At 35.0% G+C, this 13528-nt stretch overlaps 1 protein-coding gene across 1 annotated transcript in view; it reads left to right on the forward strand.

Moving 5' to 3' along the window:
* Positions 1-13309, forward strand: part of LOC124170927 (kinesin-like protein KIF27) — a 30586-nt gene extending 17277 nt beyond the window's left edge. The window contains exons 12-19 of the mRNA XM_046549986.1: positions 780-1075; positions 1525-1693; positions 2708-2902; positions 2985-3170; positions 6064-6210; positions 7577-7714; positions 9184-9466; positions 10668-13309. Of these exons, the coding sequence (XP_046405942.1) occupies positions 780-1075; positions 1525-1693; positions 2708-2902; positions 2985-3170; positions 6064-6210; positions 7577-7714; positions 9184-9466; positions 10668-10825 (1572 nt within the window). The 3' untranslated portion in view covers positions 10826-13309. The remainder of the gene's footprint in view (positions 1-779; positions 1076-1524; positions 1694-2707; positions 2903-2984; positions 3171-6063; positions 6211-7576; positions 7715-9183; positions 9467-10667) is intronic.
* The last annotated feature ends 219 nt before the right edge of the window (positions 13310-13528 follow it).

A 13528-nucleotide genomic window follows, 5' to 3' on the forward strand; every position in this document is an offset into this window, starting at 1 on the left:
TTCAAAACTACGCGTTTCTATACGTTTGATAAGCGATTACTATATGCAGTATAAATGCTGCGGGATGCCCACTCGTGGCAGTAAATTTAGCGCGCGCTCCTGAGCGAATCACCCCGCGCGATCTTTTCAATGTTCACCTCTGGGGTACCGACGTGACGGCGCAATGCTTACAAGAAATTCAAACAGGAGCATTTTAAAAATACGTCACTAAGGGAGAAACTCCCCTACCTGCCGCTTGATTTTGACCCAGGGTTTCAGATGACTGACTCGCGCCGTAAACCAAGGCCCCTCAGTTCCCCTTGGACTTGCGACCGGGTAGGGGAGGGGGGGAAGATAAGAAGTTTGTGTAAGAGGCGCACCCCCATTTTCGGCTGCAATGTTTGGGGAAAAAGGTGCGCCTCTTACACGCGCTTATACGGTATTAGTATTTTATAATTTGGCATAATGGCTCTCTTGTTTATATTTAAATTTAAAATCTCTTGTACTCCTCACCTTTATAATTGCTGTTTGTGTGTCCATCAAGGCTTTAGAATATGTATCCTTCAGAAATTTGGTACTTCTCCTACGTATCTAAAAAAATTAGTGTTTTCTTCAGGTCAAAAGTATTGGAGTTAATGCTGATTTGGGCTGTTATTAAAAATTACTTTTTAAAATTACTATTTTCTTACCTAAGCCCTTAGGATTTTGGGAATATAATAATGCTGAAAGGCACCCAAGCTCAGTGTATTAAAATGTCTGGTGGAATGTATGTTATTAAATCCTGTAATATTTTATTATAGGAACAATTTATAGCTGACATGATAAAGAATAGTGAAACCAGGGCCTCCGCCAAGCATCGTTTTGAAAGGAAAATCCATAAATTGGAAGAGGACTTTTTTCAAGCAAAAGTTAAATTGGCCCAAGCTGAAAAAACGTATGCCCAGGCAACTAAGGGATCCACAAGAGTGGTTTCCAAAGACGAGGAAATGAGGTACAAGAAAGATGTGGACAAGTACAAAAAGCTTGCTGATCACTATGAGCAGCGTCTCAGAGATATTGAAAACATAAAACAGCTTGCCGGAGATAGTGCCAAGAAGTAAGTATATGTTCCATTTGCTTGTATCTTCATCACAGCATGGGAACTGGACTAATGGATAATGACAGTGTCAAAAGCCAACCATGAAAAACTGTTCCAAGAATTTTCATTCAGGTTTTTGACATAAATAAATTGCAGGAATCTTTTTTGAATGATATAAAAGTTAGATACGTTTAAGTATTTGCTGTTTTGAGCCTTGAAAAATCTTAATTGTGGCTTGTATTTTAATTATTTTAGTGAACTCGTAAGCTCTCAAGGAGACATATTTATCTTAAGAGATTAGTCATACGTTGAACGTTTTTCTTGGGTACTTAAAAATAAAGTTGAAAATACAATGCTTAGTGATGCAGCGTTTAAGTGTTGAACGCATCATATTTCAAGGTAGCAGTCCTAATTTTTTGCCTTGTAAATATCTTAATTGCTAATTGTATCATCATTTTTACAAACAGGGTTCTAGAACTGGAGCACAGCCTTCAGTCATCTAAAAGGCAAATGGAGAAACTGAAGAAGCAACTTCAAAAAGAGGAGAAAAATAAACAATGTCTAGAGCTAGAGCTTATGGAAGACCAAAAGAAAATAAAAGACTTGGAACAGAAGTATGCTGATCAAACTCTCTTGGTAAGATATTTCCATTGTTCACTATTCGTTAAAATAAGAGAAAAGTGACCAATAATTTCACAATAGCTTATTGCAATATGGTTATTTTAACCCTTTTGCTACTAATGACAAAAATATGCAGTGAGGCATTTCTTGACCCAGGAGACGAACGCTGCAAATTTTCATTGGAGATTTTTCTATGCCTGAGAATGAATGCCAAAAATATACATTTCCTTACTCTCCCCCTTTTATGACTTTTGTGGGTTCGCGGACTATTATGTTCAAGGCCTAACAAAGCGGGAATCAGGCCGTACCCTCAAAATCACACAGTACGGCGGTCATTCAATTCAGTCAGTTTTCGAAATAAATATTTGTTCCTTTCTCAAAAAATATAAACTAAGATTTGAATTCTTTGTCTTTTGAGCAGCGCATACAATTTTTATACGAAATTCTACGATAAATATTAACTTATATTACAATTTCAGTGTAAACATAAGAGTCTTTGGGCTCAGTACAGCAGTCATGCTAAGGAGAGATCTCCAACGTCACGAAAGGGTTAATATTATATGGTTTTTTTTCATTGCTATTGAATACATACTTATCTAATTCTATGATAATAATTGAGTTAAGTTGGATCCACACTTTTGTCAGTCCCTATCATGATTCAGTTCTAGTTCTTGGTTCTGGTTTTAATCATGTGTTTTAATTTCCTTGTTTGATTTTTAAAATCTAATGATGATTCCCATCAGAGTACAATAGAGACTACCTAAGTTAATAGGTCAAGTTATCTTATAAGTGATTGATTCCATGGCATCAATCTGTTTAAAATATGTACTGTCAAATATACTCAACAAAAGATTCCAAATTGGGTGTAGTGCAAATTATTTCGGAACTGATTCTCCTTGGTTTTGGCTCTAATTCTGGATCTAAGCTCAAGAGGGGTTGGAACATAGAATCGATCTGACCCTTATCTCATTGTCATTAATAATTCTTTTGATTCTGTAATATAATTATGATATCTTCATTCAAACGTAGCTGAGCAAGAAAACTTCTATGGAAATGATGGAGGAAGACAGACTGAAATGGATTCATGAGGAAGAAGAAAGAATAGTGAGTATGAGAGAGTCATCTAAAAGGTTTCAAGAGCAGTTACTTCAGCAGCAATCCATGCTAGAAAAACGGGAGACATTTTTGAAGGAAAAGTTGGCCCTGGAAAAGCAGAAGTCTAAGGTAAGTTAAAAACTTTTCACTAATGTGAATCAAATTATAATTGCCATGTCGTTCTTCTAATTCTCTGCATTTCTTGATTCAGAGTCTTCATAAAGTCAGTGCACGGATCCTGCACCTAGATGATGTGATGAAGGAGAAGTCAACTCATATGGAGAAAACTGCTAATCAAGATGAGAAAGAAGCTTTGAGGCATGAAATACAAAATTTACGACGCACTAGGGACTGCCTCACTAATCAGCGATATAAATTGGATGAGAAGTATCAAAAGGCAAGACAGCTTTTGTTTATATAGGATATGTATTATACATCATTAATTTACACAGTATGCCTTAGAATCGTATCCAACAAATATAACAAATTTGATAAGTAATTACATAATTGGTATCATTGTAATCAGATTGTCATGCATTCTGTGAAATGGGATTTTTTCCATGCATATTTCAAAGATTCATTTACCTTCTTGTATTAATTTTTTGGATACCTTCTTGACATTGACTTTAGACGTAGGTTACTATTTGGATTTGATTTTAGCTTATCTATTATTGACCCCTACTTACTTATGTAAGCTCTACACTTATATCCCAAAATACTTCTGGATAATACATGGTCCTTAACTTTCAATAATTCTCTAGATTTTTGTAATATTATCACTGATTTTTCACTATTTGAGTCGAGTTGAGTAGTTGGTACTGGACTTGGTTATTTTGAGTAGCATTACTAATGTCAAGTCGAGTCAAGTAGTTACGCTTACAGAGCTTTCGAGGCTAGCAGGTCCAGCAATCTGCCGACAGGAATCACTATCATGAAACTCATGTAATAATACAGTTTTTAAAGCAGATTAGTTATTCTAATGCCTTGGCCTGGTAGATTCAGCTTGCTGTATACACTATAGTTGTCAACGTGGTCGCCGAATACCTTTACGTCAGCTGCGGCGGCCGATTGTCTTCCGACCCGACGCACAGTGGTCCGAAATAGGAAAAAGCTGGACTAAAGTCCAAAATAACCTTTTTTGAGGCAGAGACTTGAAACTTTGTCTACATGCTCATAAATTATCACCAGTTATATATTTATATGCCATTTTACATAAATACGACCCTTTAGTGAGATACAGTGGCCCAAACAAGATGAATTTTTCAAAACCACGCGCAATCTCGTTTTTCCTCGAAAATCTTTGAATTTATCCAGGTGGTGTTGTGTTGGTATGACTTTCATGGGATAAAAAATGCAATATTCCTTTAACCTGGTGTTTTGTCTATACTTTCAATGACTTTTGAAGATTTTGGCTCTCATCTGTCTGGTTTTACAATGCAAAATGGACGACCTGTTTTTCATGCGAAATTTGACATAAAGTAGACATAATATATGGCTCGGAAATTTTTAACTACAATATAAAGTATAAATTTCTGAAGAGTACTAAGCAGATATTATAAAAAAAGTTTGTGACGATGGAAATGAAAGTGATTTCTCAATTGCGCGTCAATGCTGAGCTTCTCGCCACAGGACACTGAGGCTCGGTAACTGAGGTTGATTTTTCAAGTTTTTTGAAACTTTATTCTTAAAATTGTCATTTAAAGCACGGAATATCATCTTCATTGGCCTAAAACACTAAACTTAGGATGTTAAAAAGGATTATGTATGAATTCACTTGACCATTTACCGCATTACTTAAGTGAAAATACTAAGGATTGGATATTTTTCGGAACTATCCCACGTGTAAGAAATATGGCTCGGGTATAGAAGTAGAATGAAGAAATTAAGTCAGCATGCTTAAGAGAGAGAAAAATGAACTGTTTTCATGAAGGGCAACAACCGATACCCATTTTCCCTTTCCATCCTTGCTGAGGTTGGTCGTGCAGAATGGGGAGTTTTCACGTCACAATTAATGCCATGTTTTAGCCTTTTTTATTACTGCGTTTGCCCGATGTTATATTCATTTGTTGCATTTAGTTCTTTATTGAACTTGAAAAATAAGAGTTTTTAAGATTGATTAAACAACGTGAGAAATATAGAAAAAATTTTGACACTACAAAACTAAATCTAAGTTCTATAATTCGTTTGCTTTGTCCACTTGAATTCCATGAAGATTCAAGATCCATAAAAATCCTTGATATAATTTTTAATAAAAATTCCAGAGGTTCCGAAATCTTTCAATTTTGGCAGGTAGGTAAGTACTTGCCCAGCCACACACGTGTGTAACAAAAGGCAATTTTCTGCAGGCAGTAATACTGTAACATGGAGACGTCAAAACCTGCTGGCTGAGCATGTGGAACAATTGGTTTTTCTGCTTGAGAATTTGAAAGGACCAAATATTACAAGATGCATGTATATACATAATGTGTAATCTTTATTATAGCTGTGAAAATGACTTTACTCAGGGCTATCTCTTGTAGTTTGTACACATATATCACTTAAATTGTCAACATATTACTTGAGGTTAATTCATTTCAATTGTGCCTGTGGAACTATTAAAGACACATTAATTTACATTCATCTCCTACTTCTGGCAGTGACCATCAACGATCCTCATTATATTTTCCTTCTTACATTAGGCTAGGCATTCAGAATAGAAAAAATAGGGGTAGAATATATTTAAGTATGCATTGCTGTATTGCCTGGTTCAGAAATTATCATACTCAACTCTTTACTCGTGAGTAATTTTCGACTTGATACTTGACTCAAGATCTAAAAGTGCTACTCGCACATCCCTACCATTTTGTCAAGTTTGTGAGTATAAAGAATATTCCGCCAATTGTAGTTAGATATGCATATGTACCTACATGATATTTAAAATTTATTGTTTTTAAATTTGGAATTACATATTTTGGTTCCTGGTCTAATCCCTGGTCTAATTGTAGCCTAATCCCTGTTTTAAGTTTTGCTTTGAGTTCACCTCATTCTTTTGAATTGGCATTGTTTTTAAGGATGAAATTTTGAATACAGACTAGTGTTTCCAAATTCCTAGGATATATTAGCGTTGCTAAAGGTTAAATTATACATAAGTGTAAGTATTTCTTCTGTTTTTGATCTTGTGTTCACTGTATTTTTTGTTAAGTTAAATATTGATAGGAGGTGGATGAGAAAGAATAGTGGGCATAAATAGGAAGTTATTATTCACCTTGGGTTATCAATGAAAAATATTAATGTTGGCTTAAAAATTACAGGAGAAAACACTGACATCAGCAGAGGAAAGAAAATTGCTGGAACTGGATGAAGCCTTAGAAGCAATTGACGCTGCAATTGAATATAAAAATGAGCTTATATGTGGGCGGGAAGATAAGCTTGGCTGTGTGAAGAAGACTGGAATTGAGGTAAATATCTTCTCTATTGATCCAACTGCCAGTAGCGAATCTAGGCTTGGACCTAGGTGGGGGCAAAGTGGAGGTCTGGGAAATTCTTCCCCAGTCAAATGGGGGTTTGCAGGTTTTAAAAATTTTGGATTTTCAACATTTAAAAACTGTGTCTATAGGATTATTCTTTGATAAAGAAAGACACTACTAAGCACTTGTAGTAGGTGGTTTTATTAGCACCAAAGCTTGTTGAATAGGTCCCAAGTTTAAAGCTAATTTGTATTTTAATTCATTATAGTGGGCAAATTTAGTGGAAAATATAACTAGTACAAAGAAGTAACCTCCAAAAATTTTGATTTTATCCAGTGGATGTTGCAGCTCAAAAGCCTCGATCTGCCAAAGATCCGCCACACCAGAATATTATTATGCGAGTCAAATTTTACTTGTTGGGAAGTAATCACAAATAGGTATTTCTGGAATTTACGGAACCTATAACATAGTAGCAGTTGTGTCAAAACATATTTACACTATCATTATAATGTTGCATCATATATCTTGGGCATGGGCCTCCTTCATTATTGTCAGTAGTATGAAACCCAAACCCATGTTAGCACCCTCACATCTAGTGCATCCACTAAAATTTGAAAATGATATCCTTCTCCACATCTCAGGAAGCAATGTAGTCTTTTTAGTCTATGATCCTATTTTGGGAGTTGTTTGTTGATCATTGAGAGCCCTTGCCTTTTAAAGCTTCTTCTATAATTTTTTTAGTGGTACTAAACTTCTCAGACTCCCTACTTGCAGTGCCATTTGATTAATTCTGTGTGACAGAACAATTCTTACACCCAGTATTGATGTTTAACCCTCTCTATGTTTATGTTTTTTTGTTTTATGTTGCCATGTATTTCAGATATATTGTTATTCATTTAAGTACTCTTTTCGTAATAATGAATGTTTATATGTAGCTTAATAAGGTGTTCCTAGGCAGATTCCTTAGAAATGAAAGTTCTTAGGTATTATGTATACTATCATAGGCCATACCAGTGCCGTAACAAGGAACATGCTTTGGGAGGGAATGATGGGATCTGGGGGGTGACCCAACCCCCCCAGGCAATGGGAAAATTTTTGAAAAACGACATGCCATACATTTTACATCATTTTGGCACGTAAAAATTTGGGTTTCACTTGTAATTCCGCAGGAAAGCATCACGACAGGGAAAACATTAGTATACTATAAAATTTTCTGAGGCTTTCCCCCCATAGTTAAGCCACTGGCCCATAAAGTCGATGATAGCAAAAATCAAGGCATAGAATTATTTTTTACATGATTTCCGTGCAGCATTTTATTTTGTATTCTCATGATAATTGTTTGCAATTTTTGTTGCAGGATGAAGACTTACTAATGGCTCGCCTCATGAGCCTTTCACCCATGGAAACAAGGACACTTTTGTACAAGTACTTTCAGAGAGTGATTGACTTGCGAGAAGGGGGTAGAAAAATGGAAGTTCAGATTGCTGAGCTGGATGTAAGTAAAAATAAACACAAAATAGTCGGTAATAATCCAAAAAAATCTGTAGTGGAATAATTATTATCAGCTGTTTTGTAATGTGGATTTTGATGGAATATTAGTTTGGGAATTTGAATATTCACTCTCATTTACAGACTTGAAGAACACTTAGGTGTTTTTCAATCCTATTTACACCTTGTAATATATTTTGAAGTGAGCTGTTTGCAGTAGAATCCTGTTATCATCTTGTGCACTGACTGACATCAGTTGTTGTCAGCTGGGTGCTATCGCGTGAACGTCAGTTGTTCATCGTGCTTGCTTTCTCTTCAAAATGCCATTTTAGAGCTGTGCTGCCATACATCTTCTCCGTTTTACTCATTAGTCACTGAATTCTTATATCAATATCAATCTATAAATATGAATTGGAGCGTATGCAGTGGGCAAAGTCGAAGTTGCCTACGCTAAGGAGTGCTATTGAAACTTTTAATTTGAAACTGCTTAATTTTTGTATGCTATTCCTCTTTTAAATGCATCTCCTTTATGGAGTAACCATAATTTTGACTTTTATCAGTATTTTTGATGCAAATCAATAAGTGGTGTGTCCATAAACTTAACACGCGTGCATTTTATTTTCATGTCATGCTGTATTATTATTTTCATGTTGTGCTGCAAATACCGTATTTCTCCGAATATAATCCCCCTCTAAATATAGTCCCCCCCCCCCTAATTTTGAGGCTTCAGTTTCGGGAAAAGTTAAAAAAATGTGTTTGAATATAGTCCCCCCCCTTTACTTTTGCCACAGGCATTTTTGGAAAAAAAGGGGGGACTATATTCAGACATATACGGTGAGCGTTTTTAGCAGCAATTGATAATTGCTGGAGATGGAATTTAAATGAGAGAATTGAACTTATAGAATAAAACAAAGTTATTTTATTTTATTCTATAATGAAGCAATTCCGCAAAATAACGCCTGAGACTTTGTCTTATAAGAATTGAACTTTTTAAATTTTGGTAATCAATCCCACACAATTATGAATATTTATTCGCTTTCATCTACACTAGAGCTTCAGTTATCCATCCTAATGTAGGGGAAAACCAAAGCAAATGATTGACAGAGGGGTAAGCCATTCATGGTCATTTTCTGAGCAATATTTATTTTCATTTGTTTCTGTGCCACACTGTTGTTTTCTCTCCTTATTTTGTAACTCTTCTATTGAAAAGCTAGCTTTCTTGACTTCAGGAATGCTTGGAAAAGTAGATTAAAATAGGTAGGTGAAGGGAGATTTAGGGTTTGGTAGAAATAACCAGGAAAGTGAAAGGTGGGTAATTTAATTAATGAGTGATCAGGAAATGAATGGATAATGGAGGCTCTACTGTAACTTTGTGCTGGAATCCAATATCTGTTTCATTCATGAATCACTAGGAATTTTACGCACATTAAAACAGAGGCATTTTTACCAATAGATCTAATGATTCCTTATTTTCAGTCTCAAACTGAAGCTCAGTCATGGAAGATCCATGCGTTGAGCAATGCTCTGCAGCAGGCCCACGTTGAAATGGATCAGCGGATTGTGGTGATGCAGAAGGAGCATCAGGAGAGAGTCCATCTTCTGCTGCGTCATTTTGCGGAAGAATCAAGTGGTGGGTCAGGAGCTGACTCATCTGCACTCTGGGACCTGAAAAACCAACTTATCAAATCTAAGCGGGAGAATAAGCATCTTAGGAGGAGACTTCTTGAGGTTGAATCTGCTTTTCAGATGACTAATGGAGGTCAGTGTTACTAATTATTTATGTGATGTAGACAGAGATGGGTCGAGAACCGAAATAATGTAAATTGGCTCAACAACATTTACTTTGAATTTTAAAGCAATTATGATTACCAAATATTTGAATAAAATTGACTGAGGCAGGAGAGGTGTGGTGGAAGGAATACTGGTTGAAGAAAACAAGCTAGCACTTTTTCCACAAGTTTTGTGTGTGGAAAAAGTGCAAAAACTTGTGGAAAAGTGTTCTCTTGCTTTCTTTAACCATTGGCAAATATTCTTTTAAAAAGGAACTACATAGTTACTGTTACTTTTTATAAAACTTCTGAGAAATGTCTTTAAAATTCTACCATGAGGAAGTGTTACACTCCCTTTTTTAGCTAAAATGTATTTATTTAGTTATATGTAACAAGTAATGGATACATTTTGCCTAAAATTCCCTGGTGAAACAATTTTGTTGTTATTGTTGGTAGTTGATTTTTCATAATTTTTGTGGCCTAGGTATGTTTGTTTGTGCCTCAGTTAGTAAAACATAATGATTGATTTCAGAATGCAGCTATTAAATTTCAAGTAGAGTTGCATAGAGTACCAAGTATAAATTACTGGGCTCAGTTACAGTTGCATACTTGTTTAATTTGTAATCAGTTACAAGTACGTGATACAATTTCATAAAAGTAACTAGTTACTGTTACTTTTGGCAAAATCTTTTGAGAACTGCCCTCAAGATTTATGTTGGAGGATCGATTGAATGTTTCCTTAAGATACTAGTTAAGCGCATTGCATTTGGTTGGTACTTTGGCAGAGTTACGCTCATATGAATATGTCAGGTCACATTAAGTTTCAGGCATATGCCAATCTGTACAGTTGGGAAAGTAACGATTACTTTCCAAAAGAAATGAGTAGATTGCAAGTAATAGTTGTATTTTTTCAAGTATAAAGGCTGGAATTAAAAAATGCTTGAAGTGTTATCATTACCATTTACTGAGCTACTTTTACTCAGTCACTTCACGCCTCTGATTGAAAGTACACATTTTGAAAATATAATGATTGCAGATGAAAAATAGCCTAAAGTTTAATTTTTATTGCCTACTCAGATACTTGTCTGTAGTCACTCACCATGTATGGATGTTAATTTAAGTTTGTCATTTTCCGTGGGACTTTCAAATTACATAATATCAATAAATCATTGTTTCATTCCATATTTTCAGCCTATGAAACTCGTGCACTGCACCTCGAAAGTGCTGTTCCTCAGCACAATCTGATCAAGCGTTTGCAAGCCCCAGGAGCTGTCAGTGTTCCAACTACCAAAGTGACAAGGGAAAGGAACAAACTCATTATACAGCAGCAGAAGCCAAACAGGTCATGAAGAGAAGTCTTAAGAAGATACCAGGTGTTTAGTTGGATTCTATTACAAAATGGTTTGTACTCTAGCTTACTGTAATGGAAACATTTGGGTTCATACTGTCAGCAAATAAGCAATCCAGCCTACCTGAGCCTGGTTGTGTTAGAATCTGCTGAATGCATAATGATATGTATTAGGTGGTTGCTTATTGTTGCTTACAGGTGATTCTCTGCTGTGCTATGCGCAATGCGTTAGAATTGTCTCAGCAATTATTTTACCCTTGCAATTTTTAGATGTGGAATCCACATTGTTGTTAGACAATATGACAAGGGAACCAGCTCTATGTTACCAGACAATATCCAATTTCACTCAAAAACATTTAGTTTTTAATTGTATGTATGATTATGCTGTTCTACTTTAATCTAGTTGTGGTGTGAAACATTAATGCATCCGGGAAACTCTCCATACATTGCTTGCTCAATGAATTGGATTGGGAAATTGTGCAATTGATTGTGCCATGCTTTTTGCAACTGATACACTGCATTGTGTTCTTCCCCTATCATTTGTACAAAAGTGTTTTGAATTTTTGTAAGATTTATTGTCCCCGTACTTTCAGAAAATCAAGTTCATTCAATGTACTTGGAAAAATGTTTGTAGAATTAAGGCCAATTTTGTTACCAGTGGGTAGGCATTGAAATTTTAACTGATATTAAATACTCATAGATATACTTGAATGTGTAGATAAATGGATGTATGCCTTTGTGCCTGTAATTAATACATGTCAAGCCTCTTTACCAAGAGTTAACTGTGATATATGACCAGGGATATATTTACCTTAGATTCATTATTTTATTTTTATTTTGTCATGATATGACTCTTTAGTGTTTAAGAGAATTAATTGACAAATTAACTGCTTCACTCATATTCCCTCGGGCTAACTGAAAATGCTATCATACTCATCGAAAATGTACTATGTGTATTTCGGTCTCTATAGGTGGTAATTTTTCGTTAAAATCGTCATCGTTACATATCATAGTGGATGGTCAATTCCCAATGCATTCAAATTCCTGATGTGAGGCTAATATTAGACTCAATTGTAGTTAAACGTTGATAGCTTGACTTAATACTTGGTTAAAAAATTGCCTGTAATTACATAGCAATTGCAGTGTGATATATTTTTGATTGGCCACTAGAAAAGAGGAAAAATTGGGAACCCCAAAAGCTTTGGGAATTTGAAATTCCTAGTTTGTTCTAGTTTGGATGGTGTGTCATGTTTTCAGATGTTTGTATGTTGCATTTATGGGGAAATTCTATGCTATTATTTCACTTAATTGCATTTAATTAATATTGATTTCAATGCTCATTTCACGTTGATGTGAAATGAGAATTGAAAATGTGTCAACCTTTGATGGCCTGATTACTCATAAAATTTACCTGTATGAGATAATGTGTGAATGGATAAACGATTTTGGTATAATGGAACTGAACATGTATGAATACATGAACCATATTTGAACAAGTTCCTCTTTATGTTCATGCATTTGTGCAGTGTGGGTGGTATCCATAGCAGCGTAACAAAAATCATTAATATATTTTGAAAATGAACGTATGCAAATGGAACATTCGATGGAAAAGGGACCGACAACCTAAAATGAACTGATGCAGCCTAGAATGATGCCAGGAGCTGAACCGATGCAGTTGTCAAAAAAATGGAACCGACTCATTCTTATTTTTATTAGAGTAATGCTGAGAAAGCTGAATAACTAATTATTTAAGCTGTGGAGATCATGTTATGCTCTATGTTAATGATCTAGTTGTATTTCAGGTCATACATAGCTTGTCAAAAATTTTATGATAGATATTTATCTTCAGTTTTGTGAAATGAAATTAGAAAAAATCTGTGATTTGAATGTATATTTCACTTTATGATTATCAAGTTAATGGCTATTAGGTATGAGTTTGTGAGTTTTTCTTGAAGGAACTTTATAGTTATCTCCAAAACGTACTCCCACCCCTTATCCATGAGTATATTAAATTGATGTAGAATATAATTTTACGCTTAGAAATTGATTGTCATCCATCAGTCATGCACCGAATTTACTCTATTAGGAAATATATACAAAATTAATTTTAAAATACCTCTGAGGAGCTAGGATTCATTTCGTAGTACCTAATAATGTGTATCACATTGCATATTCTCTGTGATATTTATCCCCAAAATGTATCTCTGCATCCTCTGCATTTTATGAGTTCTTCAAGTTTTGTCCCTGAGTGAACAGAATTGATTAAAAAATCCAGGTCTAAATGTTTAGAATCAAGTTTATGTAAAATCTTGTTCTTTTAGTCTTTTTGAATCAACTAAATGTGTCCTCTACCTTAACCTAAGAAAATTTTTACTCTAACTCAATTGCAAATACTGTTTTTTGCTTTGCAATATTCTTTACCAATAATTTATATGGAAATGTTACACTTGTCTAATTCGAAATAAACCATATTCTATTGTTCATTCAGGCCTTCAAAAAATGTGCACAAGTGTTTAATATTTACTTTGTGTTACACTCTAATTTTCGACCGATGAGTGTGTAGGCTAAGGTTTGTACAAATGAAGTTATATACAGTGCAACCTCGATATAACGACACCCCACGGTTTACTAATAAACACTCGCTATAGCGAATTGTCGCTTTACCGGAGGTGGAGAAAATAATAGCCAATATACCTGTTGCGAA

The sequence above is a fragment of the Ischnura elegans genome, chromosome X (genome assembly GCF_921293095.1).
Source record: "Ischnura elegans chromosome X, ioIscEleg1.1, whole genome shotgun sequence".
In the NCBI taxonomy this organism is placed as follows: Eukaryota; Metazoa; Arthropoda; class Insecta; order Odonata; family Coenagrionidae; genus Ischnura; species Ischnura elegans.